This window comes from Accipiter gentilis, unplaced genomic scaffold, assembly GCF_929443795.1.
Source record: "Accipiter gentilis unplaced genomic scaffold, bAccGen1.1, whole genome shotgun sequence".
Classification (NCBI taxonomy): Eukaryota; Metazoa; Chordata; class Aves; order Accipitriformes; family Accipitridae; genus Astur; species Astur gentilis.
In genome coordinates, this window is record NW_026061188.1 from 336,398 (window position 1) to 354,106 (window position 17,709).

Genomic DNA, 17,709 nt, shown 5'->3' on the forward strand with positions numbered 1-17,709 from the left:
AGGGCACCTGACCCAAACTGGCCAACAGGGTATTCCATACCATGCGACATCCCATCTAGTATAGGAACTGGGGAGTGGGGGGGAAATCGCTGCTCGGGGACTAGCTGGGTGTGAATGGTGGGTGGTGAGCGATTGCACTGCGCATCATTTGTACATTCCGATCCTTTTATTATTGCTGTTGTCATTTTATTTGTATTATCATTATTAGTTTCTTCCTTTCTGTTCTATTAAACCGTGCTTATCTCAACCCACGAGTTTTACTTCTTTTTCCGGATTTTCTCCCCCATCCCACTGGGTGGGGGGGGAGTGAGTGAGCGGCTGGGTGGTGCTTAGTTGCTGGCTGGGGTTAAACCACGACAGAGACAGAGTCACAGCAGCACAGAATGGATGCTGAAAGAGACCTCTAGAGATCATCCAGCCCACCTCGGCTGCTCGAGCAGGGCCAGCTGCAGCAGGCTGTGAGTCTGCTTCTCGAAGGTTCTATTGGCTGCGTTGCTCCCAGGTTATGGAGCTCGCATGGGAAATGGGCAATGAAGAGGGATGAAGTTTCCAGGCACTTTCTGGCCGGTGCAGTGATTTTTATTTTTTTTTTCCTTCTGACTTTTTTTCTCCCCGCTTCCTGGTCTTGCGGCTGCCCAAGGCGCAGCCAGACAAGTGGAGGAGGGTCCCTGCCTGGCCTGCAGCTCCCTCCCTCGCCATTCTTGGGGTGATTTGGGGTTATTTTGCTGTGTCAGTGAGGCAAAGCTGGGCTTTCCGCGGCTGAGTGCAGTGGGACCCAAGGAAGGCCGTGATGGTCTTGAGGCTTTGAAGGGCTGTGCACCGAGCCCTGTCCCCGCTGGAGGGGACACTGGTGGTGTTCAAGACGAAGGCCTTGCAGGCCTTGTTGTCGTGTGTACCTGTGTCCCCCCCGGCCCCCAAGGTCTGTCGTTGTCGCAGGGGCTCTGTGCTGCTTTCTGCGTGGGGCCGTGTCCGTGAGTCCTGCAGGGACCTGTCTGTCCTGGCTTCCCCACCAAAGGGCTGCTTCCCCTGGGGAAGGGGACAGGGGAGTTGTTCCCGTTCCCGTCCCCCCCACCATTGCCTGCCCCGCTGGTGGTGACTGGGCCCTGGGGGTGGCTGGGTTCCCCTCGTGGCTTGCTGGCTCGGATTTGGGGCTCAGTGGGGCTTTTGCACCTCTTGGGGGCTGTTTCTTGGTGCCCCCTGTGCTCCCTCCCCCTCCCACATAGGCACCGAGCGGTTCTGGAGAAACAGCTTTTAATTGAAAAGACAAGAGAAAAGGTCCCATCCAAGCTGGTCTAACCCCTCCCTAGCCCCCCCCGCCCACCCCCCCTGCCATATACCCCACCCCTCCTCTCCCACCCCCCACTCCCCCCATCTCCATCCCTCTCACCCCTGTCTAATCCCCACCCCCCCCTCACACCCTCACGTTGGCTGCCAGAGCCCTGCGCTTGCTGGGTGCCATTGGCAAGGAGCTCTGCGCCTGCCTCTTCCTCCGCTTGCCGGCCGTGGCAGGTGGGGACGGTGGCAGGTCCATCCCCGCATCCTGCCACGGCTCCTGGGGCTCCATCCCACCGTCGTTGACTATTTTGAGGCTCAGCATGGCGTCGCTGAGCTCGGGGATGCAGTAGTCGGGGGTGAGCATCTCCTCAGGCAGCGAGAGCGAGCTGAAGTCGCAGTCGGGGGTGTCTGCGCTGGTGCCACCAGTGTCCCCAGGCATGGGGCTGCTGCTGGGAGCATGCTGGCTGATTGCCAGCCCGCCCAGGGAGCAATCAAAGAGCATTAGGGCCTCTTGGAGAGCCACTTTCTCAGCCACGGCAAGGGCATCTCCAAGGGCTTGGCTGGGGGGGACGTCGCCGCCGGGGGGTGCCCCCACAGGGGTGGCCGTGCTGGGGATGTTGATCTGTGCCAGCTGCCCCTCGCTGTGCTGGTAGCCAGGGATGGACACTGGCAGCTCCAGAGGGTCTGGGGCCACCCCACTCCTCTGGTTTTTGTAGGGTGCGAGGTATCGTGGTTGGCCCTGGGGGGTCCCTGGGGCTGCCCAGGCCAGGGGGGCCCCGCAGCCCCCGGAACTGCACAGGGCAGCACCCGGCAGAGAAGCGGAGCCTTGGCCGAGCGTGGCGGTGGCAGGTGGAGGCAGGTTGGTGGTTGTCCACGGGATGCGGAAGACCCGGGGGTCGAAGAGGCAGCCACATGGAGCCTTCTGCAGACCTGTGTGGGTGAGGGGGAGCCATGCTGGGCCAGGGGGACTGTCCAGGGGCACCCGCCGAGCCGGCCCCGATGGCTGACATCCCCCAGCTCTGGGCCAGGGGCGTGGGGAGCTTGTGGCCGGGGCGATCCCCACGGGGTGAACCGCTGTGCCGGTGGGACAGGGTTGCAAATCGGGGAGGAGACTCACATCTAGGAGGTGAAAGGGGAGAGGTGGCCCCAAATATTTGGGGAATTCTCTGCAGATGGGCTTTACTGGGCACGCGCCGCCCGGGCGAGGGCAAGGATGCTCACCGGGGCTTGCTGAACCCCCATGCGAAAAGTGCCGGGGGAACGGGTGTGATGGGGATGGCGAAGGTGCCAGAGCAGACTGGGGTGCCATACCTGCTGGTGGTGCCTGGGGGGCCCGGGGTGCCCGGGCTGCAGGGAAGGGCTGCTCCCGCGTGGGCAGGCGGCACGGGTTGGCTGAGCCTAAGAGAATGAGACAGGAGCGATGGCCGGCGGTCACCTCTGCTCTTGCCCCCCAAGAGCGTCCCTGGGCTGCAGGGGTTGGGGTCGGTCCCTACCTCGAGGGTAGAAGGTTTTGGGGAGCACGAATGGCTGGAAAAGCTGGGGCGCCGGGGGGCCCCAGGGCCCAGGCAGTGGGAGCTGCGTTGGTGGCCGCGCCATGGTCCCTTCTGGCTGTTGGCTGCCAAGGACTCTTTGGCGTCTCCCCGGAAGGAATGCGGGGGCTCCCTGTGTTCTGCCCCACCCCAAGAGCCTCCCCAGCTCCTCCTGGGGAGGAAAAGGGTTAAGGGAGGCTGGGGTGGCCCCGGGGCCTACAGGCGGCTCTCGGGGTCTGCGGGTGCAAATGCTCTTGGCTTTCAACAGTATTTTTCCGGTGGGGGAAGAACAACAAGTTGATTCAGCCGAGCCGAGTGGGCACCAAGCTGCAGCCGCAGCCTCCTTGCGCCAGATGGCAAATGCGTTTGTGACCGTTGCCCGCGCTTCTGTTTCACTGCGTTGACCGGAGCGAGGCAGAAATAGGAAAAAGGACCTCGAGGGCGCGAAGGAAGGTCACGCGGTGTCGCTCGGTGGCACGCTTTCCCCCAGCCCTCGCTCCAGTAGTGCTGTCAGGTCTTTCAGTCTCCTGCTGGGAAAAGCAGCAGCTCTGGATCCCCCTGGGAGGGGGCGGCCCTTTCCCTGGGTGCGTGACACCCCGGAGGAGACGGTACCCGCCGCCCCGTGCTCCCAGAAAAGGACTAGATTCTGCCCAACGTCCGGTGTTGGGGCGCTCGGGCTGTTTGCGCTCTACGGGATCCCAGGGATGGGGTTAGTACATCCCCTCCTCGTGCTTGGAGGATTCGGCGCTAGCAAGGACACCCCAAGGGTACCAAGGACACAGGCCTCTCGCTCCCGCTGTGTGAACAGTGTGTGGCCTGGGGAAGTCGGGACAACTGCCGTGAACCGGAGGCCAAAGATCTCTCCTGGCCTGTATCCTGGTAATCAAAGAGATTGCGCTCTGTTCGTGAGGCACCTCTGGCTGCAAGATTGTGCAAGGCCATGTGCTGCGTAACTTGTGGCAGGGACCAATGCTTGGGGGCGTGAAGGCAAGCGCGCTTCTAAAACCATAAAACTCCATTTCATTTCAGAGCGCAGCTGAGCCACCCCGCTCCTCAAGACTCTGCCATCTGCACCGCTGTGGCTGGGACCGGGCAGTGCTGCACATCCCAAAGGCCACCAAGTCACACCCGTGTCCCTGCTGCTTTGCCGGGAGCTTCTGCGATGCGAGCGATGTTCTGGGGGCTGATCTCTTGGACTGCAGCTACTCTGTCCCTGACCGGCAGCTGGCTAGGAGGGTTGTGTCCCAGGTGGAATTCCACCTCTCTGACGAGAACCTGGCCAAGGATGCTTTCCTCCTGAAACATGTCCAGAAGAACAAGATGGGCTTCGTCAGCATCAAACCGCTGACGTCCTTGAAGAAGGTAGGCAGCCCGTTGCGTTGGCCAGCCGGGGTGGGAAGTGGCCTCCACGTGGAGGATGCCTGGGTGTCTGGGTGTGCTCTGGCTGTCTGCGGTGAGGTGTACGGGGAGGTCCAGGCTCTGCTCAGGCTGCCTGTGTCCCGGCAAAGCGTTGGTGGTGCAGAGCTGGGTCCTGCTCTCTGCCTTCAATGTGCTGCAGCAGTTCTCCACCCAGGGAGGGTGGCTGGGGAAGCGGTGAGCAGTCCTCAAACCCCAAGCCCAGGGCTGGGTTCGCCTCTTCTGCCCGTGGTTCCCCTAGGCTGCTCTAGGAGAGATCATGCCTTAACTAAAAAACTGCAGGGAAGCACTGGTGGTGTGATGTCCAGGGAAGCTGTGTCTTCTTGCCATGGTCCGGGAGCACAGGCGACCTTCTCCCACAAATCCTGAATGGGGGATATTGCCTTGCCATGACCTCAGGTTGATGGGGTTGCAGCCTGCCTGGATGATGGGTTTAGGGTGGCCCCTGCCTGGGGAGACTCACAGTGACGCAGTGGCCCCCTCTGTCCCTCAGGTGAAATACCTGACGCATGACTGGTGGCTGACGCTTTACACCCTGCAGTTCTCGGAGCTGCTGGAGGTGAATGAGGAGGGCACCAAAGTGAGGCAGTGGCTGATAGCATACGTCCATACAGAATGTATGGTATGTCTAAATATTTGTTGGTTTTAATATTTTGTACCAGCCGTGGAAACTGGTTTGCTGCTAGGTGACTGTAAAAGGGAGATTTGGTAAATAATTATTAGAAATCTTATACTAACACTATGATTGAAAAAATAGACAGAAGTGTAGCCAAGTAATTAACTAGTAGAGTTAGTAACCCACTCCTAAGTTTTACAGTTCTTTGCTCTTATGACTGGATGTTCCTGTACATTAGATAAGATTAATATTGAAACTGACCATATATGACTAGAACCATGTTAATCTCCAAGATCAAAGAACAAGGATGACGAACAAGACTTGAAGGTCAGCCAACAGAATTTGAAATGGATCGGTGGGCGCAAAAGCAGCCCTTCGACTCAAATGAAGAACCGTTGCGTGCGATCAGATGTAGGCAGTCCTATGATACTCAGTTACAGTAATTTTTATGTCTATGTATAGTAATCTGATTAATATGTAATTAGTTACGCCATAGAACCTGTTTGTGCTGAAGCTGTGGCACGCATGCTAGGTGGAACTATCCCCCGTGCATCCAGCGCTGCAATAAAGAATGCCTACTTTCTAAAACTCTTAGAGAGTTTCTTCGACCAGCTTTTCGGTATCATGGGTCCCCATCCCCGAGTCCCTGCTGAGCGTCCCCCCCAGCAGACTGCTGCTGGCCTGAGAGCTGCTGCCCCTGGAGCAGGACGTGCTGCACAAGGACCCCTCGGCCCCCTCCTGGCCCGGCAGCAACTTCAAGCCCAGCAATTTCAGCAATGCCTTCACTGGATTGCTCCTCGCCAGCAAAGTCTTCCCTCCGCTCGGGACAGGCTTGGGCACAGGCAGCTGCTACGGCCTCTGCCCCAGCACTGAGAGCACTCGTGGCTGCGGCTGGGGGAGTGGGGTGGGTGCCTGGGCACCCTGGCCCAGCAGCCCCTCGCCAGATGCCAAACCTCTTGCCGGCAGTCCTCCGGCAGCGGCGTGGGTGCCTGAGCCCCTCGGCCTGCGGGATGCGGTGCTTTGCCTGCCCCACTGTTGTCCCAAAAGTGGGGTCGTTTACCCGGCGTGCAAAATGCCAATATAAACACAGAGCAGAGGTATTTTATTCCAGTTCATGTTTACGAAAAGATGGGGGCTAGGTGGTAATCCGCAACGCTAGCACCCCTCATGCCTAAACGGGCAAGCAATCTATACAGTTCAGTTATACATATTCGATTTCCAAAGTTCTTCCCAAAACTATTGCTGGGAGTCGCTTATCTCGCACAGTTTCTATCAGGTTGAAGTTCCCCTGCTTGGAATTAAAGGTCCAGTGTTCTTTTCTTCTACAGCGCATGCTCAAGGAGAGTGGGGGGGTAAGTCTTTTTGGTGTGGAATTGAGTTGGTGGTCATGATCTCCCCCTGCCACCTTTCTTTACCTTTCCTCCAGTTTGCGAAGATGTTTCTGACTTCATGCCTATTAGCAATTGTTCAACTTTTTGGCGCCTCCTGGGGTAGGATGTTCCCTTCTTCTCAGTCTTTTAGTTCTTCTCCAGGGGAACAGTTGTTAGCAAGGCATGCGTTGATCATACAAAGGGGATCTTGTTTCACAAGAGCTTTGTGGCCTTTTTTGTGTGGCTTAAGTACATAATTTCTTAAGTACATCATTTCCCCCTGTGGTGGGTTGACCCTGGCTGGATGCCAGGTGCCCACCAAAGCTGTTCTATCACTCCCCCTCCTCAGCTGGACAGGGGAGAGAAAATATAACAAAGAGCTTGTGGGTCGAGATAAGGACAGGAGAGATCACTCACCAATTACCGTCACTGGCAAAAGAGACTCCGCTTGGGGAAAATTAACTCAATTTATTACAAGTCAACCAGAGCAGGGTAATGAGAAATACAACCAAATCTCAGAGCACCTTCCCTCCACCCCTCCCTTCTTCCTGGGCACAAATTCACTCCCGGATTCCCTACCACCCCCCAGTGGCACAGGGGGACGGGGAATGGGGTTTATGGTCAGTTCATCACACGTTATTGTGATACTTGCCAAACCAACCAAGAAAGGTAAAACTGGAGCGCAGGGAGCAAATGCTTTTCTTTCACCTTAGACCAACGGCTCGGAGGCTCTCTATGCTGACCTGCCGCAGAGGGTATCCCTCTTGTATCAGTAAGAGATGTAGGAGCGAATTAAAGCCAGGACCCCAAACCAGACCAAAAACCCGGTCGTGATCAAGAAGAAAGTGGAGAATGCATCAAATACAACAGAAAATTATTTTGGACATTCCCAGTTTACATTTGAAAAAAAGAGAAAAAAAAAAGAGGAGGAATTAGGTATTAAAAGAGCAGCACTGAATGATAAAGCTGTAGCAGTCCCTCTACCACTACAAACCCACACCCCCACACGCACGTACGCACACAGACTTAACACCACCAAACTCCCCTTGACTGTGACGTTCCCCTCAGCTTGCTGGTCTAGAGATACTGAATGCCTGAAGCACACCAAGGATAACTGAAAACATCTGCATGGCTTTAATGGGAATCCTCCAACTGAAACAAAGCGCTTTCTCCCTCTGTCTGCGTTGGCACATCCCCGAGTCAAGCTCTCACTCCTCTCCTTCAAAGTCAAGATTCCTAAACGTGAAAAGCGGGAGTGGGGAAAGGCGAAGGGAAGAGAAAAAGAGGGAGAGCATCATCAGTGGAAGACCTGCCAGCTGCTGCTGATTCAGCCCTGTTTGGGGGACCACCCCAGCAGAGAGGAGCTGGTTTGCATGCCACGGTCCTCCCTGCCTGTTCCCAGGGACAGGCCGTTTGCTCAGCCTTGCCGGCCAAAGCGTGGGAAAAGCGTAGGTGTGCGCCGTCGCTTGCAGAGGAGCACGGTCACGTTCACGTGCAATCCTTTACCTTTTTCCTCCCTGGATTCAAAGGGTTTCTGTCTTCAAAGTGAGAGCCTTCCATATGGTCGTTTGTGACATTTCATCCAGGATAACAATCTCAGAAGGATCAGTCCTGCAATAAATATTTTACATAGCAATCCGTGATTATGGGAACTGATGCCACCAAGGGCATTAGCATCAGCAAGAGGAACAGCGGAGCCCCGAGAATCAAAGCTCCGCATAAGTGTGGGAGGTTTTGCTGGATGAGGAGTTTTGGGAGGCAAGCCGGGGAGCTGCAGAGCAACAGCTCTGTGCAAAGGCTCTTGCTGGGGCTTAGCCCCGGTCCGGGTTCCTAAGCCACTGCTGGTACAGATCACGCCTGCAACTCCTCATGTGTAAGTATGAGGATCTCCAGCTACCGTAAAGGCACTGATGAGGCAAGGTTTGGGGGTCAAACATGAGTGCTGCAGCCACTCTGCTTGGGGTCAGAGCCCTGCAATTGCCTCCTGCAGCCTTGCCCCCGAATTCGATTTTCCCACCAAGCTGCCTGCTGGTTTCTGTGGGATGCCCCACAAAGAGGCAAGTGGAGAAAACTCTGCCAAACACCTTCAAGCTAATCTTGCCGGGGTTCCTGGCGCTTGGTGGGGCTTTACCCGTCACTGCTTTGCTTTGGGATATCCACGTCACTGGTCTTCCCCACGTTCAGCTGAACTGAACTTGCAGCAGCAGCAGCTTCCATGGCCCTCCTGGACTCCTGATGTAAAAAAGGGACAAATCACGTTCTCTGTCTTTGATCAAAGTGGAGATAAGCTGAATGCCCAGCACAAACTTAGCAGTCTGCCCTCCGCTTCTGCCCCTTGGCAGCTATAGGTATTAGTGCAGCAGGGGAGAAACCGTTCACTCCAAAGATTTCGGGGCAGGGGGAGTGTGTGTTCAAAACACGATTATGAGCAAGTCTTGCCAGCAGCAGCAGCCGCAGCAGCATCTAATAATAATCATCATAATGATAATGACCTTTGTGAAAAACGACTCGTTTTAAAAATTACACCTGTATTCAAACGTTCAGCTCACTGCTACTTGAGGAAACAAAGGTTACAAAAGTTACAGGCTATTGGGATCTATTTCAATTGAGTGCTGATCTTCCCCCAACGTTTCCAGACAAGCTGTAAGAGAAACAGGCAATCTCACAGACACACGGAGATGTCCAGCCCCGAGGACACAGCAAGCCTTACCTCTTCTTCTTCTCCGGCTTCATTTCTGGCATCGTCCAACTTCTTCTTCCTTTCTGGCATAAGGTCATCCAGAGAGCTGAGCTCTCGCTTTGAGAAGCAGAAATCCATCGCTTTCCGGACAAAGACGAGAGCCAAAACCTTCACGAATAAGAGGGAAGATGCGGTGAGCTCAGAGACGATGCCACCTCTCACTCCAACGCTGCAAACACCCCGCTGCCGAGTGGCGGCAGCTCTTACCATCATGGGAAAGATGATGGCGGCACGGGACACCTTGATGGTCCAGAGCAGGACGAGGCAGGTCAGCTGGATCGCCGTGAAGAAATGCACCTTTCGCAAGGGCACGTGCCTCAGGTAGATGAAATCCGGCTGGTGTTTCGCCAGCATCCAAAACAGCTTCAAGCGATCAAAGAACTGCGAAATAAAAGGGAAAGGTTGCCACCTTGGGACTGCGGCAAGTTGCTGGCCCTCTCGAGACGTGGAGGCACTTTGCAGCATCTCGCTTGCCGTCAGAAATCCTGGATCCCACTGCATTCCTCCTGGGAGCAGCACCCATTTTCCCTTCGCTCCATCTAGCAACCGGCTTGCCCCTGAGAGCTGCCCACCAAACGGCAACTATTCCAATGCCATTCCATTATTAGCATTTCTCGGCCCACTGAATCCCCCCGCGAGGATTTCCACCAGTGGTAGAAACTGCCTTCCCTTTGCACCAAATTCCCCCGCTTTCACGTAACCAAACACTGACCTGCCCTAAACCCTGCAACAGAGAGCGCTGAACTTGCCTGGTCCTCCCAGCCCTATCTACCTCCTGTGCCTCCACCAATCTTTTTCTTACACAAAAGAGTTTCATTGCTTGCTCTGCGAGAAGTTTTTCCCATGCCACTGCTTTTTTCCCTGCTGCTACGGAGACAAAATACCAGGGAGCCGACATGCTGCACGCTGTAAAAGAGTCCATACCTGAATTCCTCTGAGCGACGACACACCCATGTAGAGAAAGACGCCATAAAGTACAGGCATTGGTATAAACTGTGGGGGGGGGGGGGAACAAAAAGAAAAAGAAAGAATGCAATCGTTTCTTTTTCTGTATTGCATTTTCAGTATTACCACCCTCTTCTACAGGCACTGCCTAAAATTGCTTGAAGCTTTCCAGCTTCCATTCAGGCTTAGAGATAGGTCAGATATTAACCATTTTTTTGCCATTTTGTGCGCACGAGTGAGCTAAGGCTCTGCTTTAGGCTGAACTTGGGAGTTACCTCTCATCAGAATAACCCTATTTTCCAGAAAGGTTGGAGGAAAATAGGTGATTTCACCCGTGCTACCCTATGCCGCATCCTCTGGCGGTAGAAGAAACACTTCTGCCTATTCTTGGGGCAACAGGCAAAGGCCACAGGCCTCCTCCTAGCCTAGAGACGAGATTACTTTGTGGGAGGAACGTGCAAGGAAGCCCACAGGGATGACCTCAGTGTGTTTAGCTCCTGGGAACGGCTGCTCCGGGGCATTTGGGGAGCAAATTGCAGCCACTAAAGGGCTGCCTGTTTGAAAGACAGCAGATGTGCTGGTCTGAATATGCTCAACTGTAACCCATAAACATGGGTGGGCCTGAAAGACACCCAAAAATTCAAACAGTTGCGTTGCTCGCTCACCTCGAGCACACCAAACAGGGGCCTGAAGGGCTGCAAAGCCTAACTGAGGCTGATTCCCACCGTGGGTCAAGCCCCAAGGGTTGGGATCACCTCCTCCTCCTCCGCTCCACAACTAACTACTCAGGCCTGCAGAGAGGGGAGTGTTTTTCTGTAACCTCCAACAAGCTCGCGGTTGTTGGGTGGTTTGCATTTTCCTCTCACCTTTAACACAGAAGTGAAGAAGACGGAGCAGCCCATGAGCACAAAGATCAGCAAGCCAGTGACTCTCTGCTCTCGTATCCCTAGAAACTTGGGTTGTTCTCCTGGAGCTGAGCAGTCAGACTCTACTTTGAGGCTATTCACGTGGGTGATGGACAGGACGGTCGCAGCCACAAACCAGGGCAGCCCCATCACAGAGCACACCCCGAGCATCACGGCCACCACAAAAAGGTCCAGGTGGTACCCGCATCCTTTCTGCAGGCAGGAAAACAAGAAACAGAGCATCCCATAGCACAAGAGCAAGGATAACGTCGCAAGTCAGACTCAAACCCTGCTCGAGCACAAGTCAATTTCTTCAGAATTCAAAACAAGAAATGGAAACAAGCAAGGGTGTATGCAGACTTTGCACAAGCACCTGGCATGAAAATCTGGCAGGAGTTCAGAAACAATGGATATGCAGAGCTTGTGCGATACATACTTCTCCAAAAAAAAACCAACCCACAACCCAAAAGCACCAAATCATTTTTTTCACTCACAAAGAAAATTCTGCCACTTGCGAGGAAGGTGTGACTCTGAGTTATCCCTGGCAGCGCATCAAAACAATTCATTCCCCACACCTGCTGCTGCTGCCATTTTAAAACAAAAACGCACTTCTCTATTGCTCCAAGATTAATTTGCTCCTCCAAAAGGTTGCTCATCTGAACTGCCCTGTCACTTGCTCCCTGCTTCATCGTTAATCCAGGAGAGCATCCTGCCACGCAGCCTGACCTTGTCCCAAACCAATGCCTTCAGAAAGCATCGGGAATAAGAGCTTCCCCCCAGACCTGCAGCCCAGAAGGGGCTGGGGTCATCTCTCGCAGGCCCTTACCTTCAGCTTGTGCTCCTTCCTGTTCACAATAACAGCACTGATCTGATGGTCCATGAATATCAAGATGGTGCAGAGCAGAGCTGGGACGAGCGCAGCCAACACCGTCCACCAAGGGTTGGGTCCTATGGGGTTGATGAACCACCCGCGGTCGTCTCTGGTAGGCTGCAACAAAGCCCACACATCAGCATTGTCTCCCAGCCCAGGCACTCCACTGGCTTTCATTTTCCCCTCCCTCCTTGCGTCAGAGCACCTCCCAGCCCTGGCTTCATGTCCCCCTCTCCCGGGGGCTTCAGCAGTGCCAGTCTCCTCCTTGCAAGCAGCTCTAGATACTTCCCCTGTAGGTATCTAGTTTTGGGGCCATCTTCTCGTTTCCAGGAGGAAGCAAGGCACTTGGAGGTGGAAGAGGAGATGGTCACACCACCAGCATCTCCTCCAGACTCAGCCCTGCCCTGCCCCGGCATCACCTTGTGGCACCCCCACGTGCCAAAACACCCCGTTACCTTGAACGCATGGGGGACCTGGAGCTTCGGCAATGGGATCCCAACCACAAAGTCAAGGAGCACCATGATGACGATGGTGAGGAAAACAGCAAAGTCGCTCACTGTGGACCGTACCTGGGGCGAGAAACCAGAGGTGAGAGGGGCATGGCAAACAGGGCCGTAACGTGAGATGCAAGAGTTGCAGACATCCACAACATTAAGGCTGCTTAACCAAATCCCACCACCCCTCTGAGCACATGCAGCCTGATCCCTTGCTTAGATACTGCTGCTGTGTTTGTCCCTGTGAGATCTGGGGTCAGACAATAAAAAAAAGCTTAACTAGGCCAACAAGGGTTGGTTTAAGTCAAAATCTAAAGATAATAATAATAATATTAAAAATAAGAAAACACGTCTGCCACTACAGCTACACTCACAGCTACAATGGCAACAAGGCACTGAGGCATCCTTTAGTCCTCAAAAGGAAGCTTCTCATTCGAATCTACTTTCCACTCGAGCACATAATGCGCAGAAGGTAGGGGAAAAAAAACAAACCGAAAACCCCAACCCCCAAAACTTTGGGAAACCTGACTTCCTACTACCTGAGGAGAAGAAAAAAAATAAAAAAAAAAAATCAAACCCCAAAAATCTTCAATCTGGGGCAGGTCACGAGGCAGGTGGGAAACGCTACGATGATTTTGCACTCATGGAAATGAGTGTGGGACATCCAAGCTCTTGGAGAGCTTGGCCTGCAAGGCCAACGTTTCCCAGCTTGACCAAGGCAGGGCAAATACTGCTTAGTGCTCCAGGAAAGCCATTTTGGGAAACGAGTGCGGAGATGGACACTGGCCACCTCCTTCTACTTACTCTGGTTGGAAAGTAGAGGCTGGTTTTAAACGTCTTCAAGAAGCTTGACAGGGCAAAGGTGGCGAAGAAGAGGATGCAGCACCAGAAGAATACATCAGGGGTGTAGGGGCCGTCGCGTCCACAGGCAGGTCCTTGAAACTCCCCACGCAAATACTGACATTCCTGGAGAAACAGAGCGTCAGGACACAAAGGCAGTGCACGTGCGGCAGGGAAACCTCGCATAGCTAGGGGGTTTTGAGGATCTTGGTCCAAGATCCACGACCCTGTAACTGCTCCTGCCAATGGAGATTTATATTTAATGAGCAGCAGCAGCTGAACAAGTGACACATCGAACTACACAGCGGAGAAATGAGATGTGAGGAGACACCATACGCTAGTAACACATTACAAGAAACACTCATCCAGGTGACACTCTCCCATCAGTTGCTTGCATTCATAGCACTGTGTTTCCTTAACTGCATCTGGCTTCAGTCCTCACATCTTCCCGCAAAAAACAACATGCCAGGCTCTCCCAACCCTGTGAAGAAAACCTCATCAGCTTTCCTAACTAAAAAGTAATTCTTTTAAAAATTATTTTTAAACCTGAAAAGGACTAGGATTCACAGGACTAGCGTCATTACATTCACTTCACAGTCCTCCTCAAAATGGGAGAACAAAAGATAATTGACATGACAAACGCCACAGTTACAGACGTTCCTTCCTGGGGGTGCAGTTCGCACACCTAGGAGCTCATGCATGCACGAATGGGTGACGCCAGGCAGCAGCCTCCTTACGTGCCTCTGACCTCAGGAAGAAACAGGTAACATGAATACTTTTACTCCATTTGCATCCTGAGGACCAGAGATGAAGCCCAAGATTTGCCTAGATGACACAGTCAGTTCCTTTAAGGGATGAAATTGTTCGTTTGAGTTTGGCTTCAAGGACTCCCACAGCTGGCGATTAACTAAGAGGTATGCTACAGCGAGGAGCCCGACACACAGACTGCAGGACAACTCATCACGCCAGGCCTCTGAGCTTGCAGTTCTCCGCAGGGCCCGGTGCTGCCTGAGCAGGTGGATGGACTTCCCAGTTCCAGAAATACAAGCTCGTGAATCAAACCCTCCTCAAGCACGCAGGCAAAACTGGCTGCGCTTTAGCGAAGCAAACCAACAACGAGGCTTCCTTTGTTTGGGTGCCTCCTGTCTGACGATGCTCTGGGCTACTTTCTCTTCCTGGCAGCAACAGGAATAAGTTGCTCTCATACCTACCAGCTTCTGACAGAGAAAGAGGATGATCTCGTTCTTGCCTGCTAGGACCAGGGGTGGCAATAACGCAGTCTGCCGAGACTGGAAGGGGATGCCTTGGAGGCGGAAACACGCGGGTGTTCATTACTCCTGGGCACTCGGAATCACGGGAGGAGATGATGCCGAAGGGCCTGATCCGATTCACAAACTGACGCACCTTAGGACTGAAAAGGCTTCTCCTTCCACTAACTTACTTTTCTCTGCAACAACAGCCTCAGGAGAGTAACTTCTCCGTAACCCTTTACACTACAGCAACTACAATACTTAATCCTAACGTACCTTACAAGAAAACTACTGCGGTCTTGTCTACTAGACGGCCAACGCTGCTGCGCTTTACATTTTATTAACCTTTTGAAACAACGCACTAGCTTTCCTTGCAATCGCATTACGTGGGCTTCCTGGGACTTTATATATGCACGTTCGTTTTCTCTGGCTAAATCAGATTTGGAACGCAGGGGTGGCCATCTGAAAACACTGCAAAACATTCTTTTTACATACATCAGTTCTCTGGTGAAGGCAACAACTGAGGAGGATCTTCAGCTAATGTAAAACTGCGAAGCTCAGAGGAGTCGTACTCCAGCTAAAGATCTGCGCACTACTAGGCAGGAATGTCAAATTAAGCAATGCCCAACAGATACAAGTCATTGGACCTTTTCTTTTACAAGTAGGAAAGAAAGGGTACACAGAAAGATAGTGGTCTGTAGAAAATGCATGTAAATCATCAAGATTTCCGAGGATTACTCGAATCGCTTCCTGGAGAGGCCAAAACAAGAAAGGAAGGAAGAATATTAACAAGATAGCCACAATCCCACTGCCAAGTACAGTTTTCAGGCTTGGGAAAAAAAAATAACATTACAGTTTGCAGGAGTCATGGAAGAGCAGGTTCCAGATATTTTGCTTTTCCTCCTCCCCTTCTTCCCCCTGCTCCCTCCCATCACCTTAGAGCACGCTGCCCTAACAGATTCACAGAAACTGAAGTGAACGAATATCTTAACCCTGAATTAACATAGAAGCAATACTATGGAGAGTGGAGGTGTGCTTTTAAATTTAACAAGTTCTACATTTAAGAAGCCTCCTCCTTGCCAGCACAACACATGCAGTATTGACCTGTTTCAAAAATAAACATATTCCCCTTTTTCGGAATATTGACCCAATTCAGTTACAAAGGAACTGTAATTCAGCCCCAACAAACTCCTGCTTTATAAACGGGAAACTTTTTCTAGGAATACCTTTTGTTGGGAAGTGGCTTGCTGAAAAAGGACATGGGCCTGTGGAAAAGTTGTGCGAGCAGAGTTCTGTGTGAAAGAATGTCAGTTTGAACAACAAGACTAGGCCTTGGCTGAAAATAGCTGGCTTTACTGATATTGGGAGAAAAACAACAGCTGGTCTCGCTGTTATCAGGAGAAAGACAGGGACGGTGTGACCTTGGCATAACTTCACAAGTAACTTTTGAAGAAGTTCTCATGAGAAAGTTACTGAACACGCGTAGCTGCCAACCACAAGTGGGTGTGTTTTAGTAATGAATAAACATTAGCGATGTACCAATCATATTAGGACTAGTAGGCATAATTATCGCAAACTGTATAAATATGAGCTATCCGTGCAAATAAAGTTGAATCACTTCTATCACTCATATTGGGTCGACTTATGTGCATTCCTCCGCCGCTCCAACAAATGGCGCCCGAACGGGGACCGAAGAAAGGGGAATTGGAGCGACGGACACTGAGAAGCACCGGTAGCAGCGACCGGGGGGCAAAAGATTAACCGAACGCTGATCGTCTTGGTTGGTGTGTTAACTCTCGTGCCTGGACCGTCCAAAAGGGGTTCGCCGTCAGTGAGGGCTACTGGAAAAAGGCTGCAAAGACTTTTTAACCGAGGTGCCTTAATCAAGGTAGCACCCAGGAGTATCAAGAAGCCGGCCAGCAATGGATCAAGAGGTAGCCCTAAAATTATTACAGTGCTTTTTAGAAAAGCGGGGAGTAAACTGCATTAAGCAAATTTCGGGGTTAGTCGCGCTGGGTCGCGTTAAGGGATGCTTTAAGAATCCGGATTTATTATTTAAGGAGAGTGAATGGCGTAGATTAGGAGACGTATTATGGGATATGGTAACTGACGATGATAAATCAGCTAAAAAACTAATGAAGCAAGGACAGAAACCTTTCAATTAGTGTGGGTACAGCTTCTGAGCTTAGTACCTGGAATGCTATCGGAACCTCCCTATGGGATGAAATTAGTGACGGGTCTAAAGAAGTTAAAGATCTTGTAACTTTATGGAAATTGATTAAGACAACTCTGTAAGAAATGAAAGCAGATCGTAAAGCGTCTGCGTCTGCTTTTGCTGCTCTCTCTCTCCAACCGCAAGCGAAAGGGAAAAGCGGGGAGAAAAACATAATGCAGCGAGAGAGACTTTTTGGAGCTTGTTCGCCTACTCTCGTGCCCTTGACTTCTGCTCCACTCCCTGGGACTGCCGATATTAATCAGCCATCCGACAGTTCCCAAGCCTCCCTAACCGTACGATTAAAGGAAACCCTACAGAATCAGGGAGTGAGTAAAAATCTGCCTACGAAAAACCAGCCCTCAGATACCACCGTTCAACATGAACAAATTATACCTAGCATACACCCTGATTCAAATAATGCAAACAAGGACTTGGCTACTCTAATAATAGAACAAAAAGAGACAATGTTAGAATTGTTAAAGGAAATGGGGAAAAGAGACGGGGAAACCAACCGCACCCGTGACAGACGCGGAGCCGCCTGTAATAGCCGCTGCAGAAGAAAGGCAGAGACATTGGAGGGGTGTAATAACAGATGCCATTATAGAAGGGACTATGCTCTAAGCATTCCCAGTTATTGCAGCAAATGGACAGAAAAAATGGGAGGTGTTTGACTGGAAGGTCATTGAGAAATTAAGGAATGCTGTGAGTCAGTACGGAATCAAATCTGCGTTAACTCACCAAATACTGCAATTCATTTTTTCTGCTGATACGCTGATACCTCAAGATATTAAACAGCTAGCACCGTTGATTTTGACACCCGCCCGAATGTTAGTGTTTTTCTGGCAGTGGGAGAAGCTCTGTGATAGGGAACAAGCAACATCACGACAACAAACAGATCCCCTATGGGGAGTAACCACGCAGATGCCGATGGGTACTGGACCCTTCGCATCAGGGAACGCTCAGTTACAATGTGTCACTGAGGTTCATCATCTATCACAGATCTTGGCGTATCAAGCTTTTCTTACCGTACCAGACAATATGTACAGCCATGCTTTTACCCAGGTGAAACAGGAGAATACAATTTATGACCACCCTGACATGAACGAGGGCATGAAAGAAAACACGTTCAAAATACTCGCTTTTGAAAATGCTACTGAAAAGACACGCAAAGCATTGTGTAATTTGCCGAAAAATGCAGACATCGTTGATATGATAGAATACACGGATCGATCAGTGGACTCAC

General features: G+C 52.1%; 1 protein-coding gene across 20 annotated transcripts in view; it reads right to left on the reverse strand.

The window, feature by feature from the left end:
• Nucleotides 1-6,162: 6,162 nt before the first annotated feature.
• The window catches only part of LOC126037534 (electroneutral sodium bicarbonate exchanger 1-like), a 362,057-nt gene continuing 350,510 nt past the window's right edge, over nt 6,163-17,709 (reverse strand). For 8 of the 20 annotated variants that reach the window (XM_049797880.1, XM_049797877.1, XM_049797875.1 and 5 more), the window contains exons 3-11: nt 12,966-13,127; nt 12,123-12,236; nt 11,623-11,784; nt 10,758-11,009; nt 9,871-9,939; nt 9,154-9,327; nt 8,917-9,054; nt 8,338-8,438; nt 6,163-7,817 (exon numbers count right to left, since the gene is read on the reverse strand). In XM_049797880.1, the coding sequence (XP_049653837.1) occupies nt 7,730-7,817; nt 8,338-8,438; nt 8,917-9,054; nt 9,154-9,327; nt 9,871-9,939; nt 10,758-11,009; nt 11,623-11,784; nt 12,123-12,236; nt 12,966-13,127 (1,260 nt within the window). In that variant the 3' untranslated portion in view covers nt 6,163-7,729. Of the gene's footprint in view, nt 7,818-8,290; nt 8,439-8,916; nt 9,055-9,153; nt 9,328-9,870; nt 9,940-10,757; nt 11,010-11,622; nt 11,785-12,122; nt 12,237-12,965; nt 13,241-17,709 lie in introns of all 20 variants that reach the window. The other 12 variants (XM_049797882.1, XM_049797885.1, XM_049797865.1 and 9 more) reach the window with 8 other exon arrangements.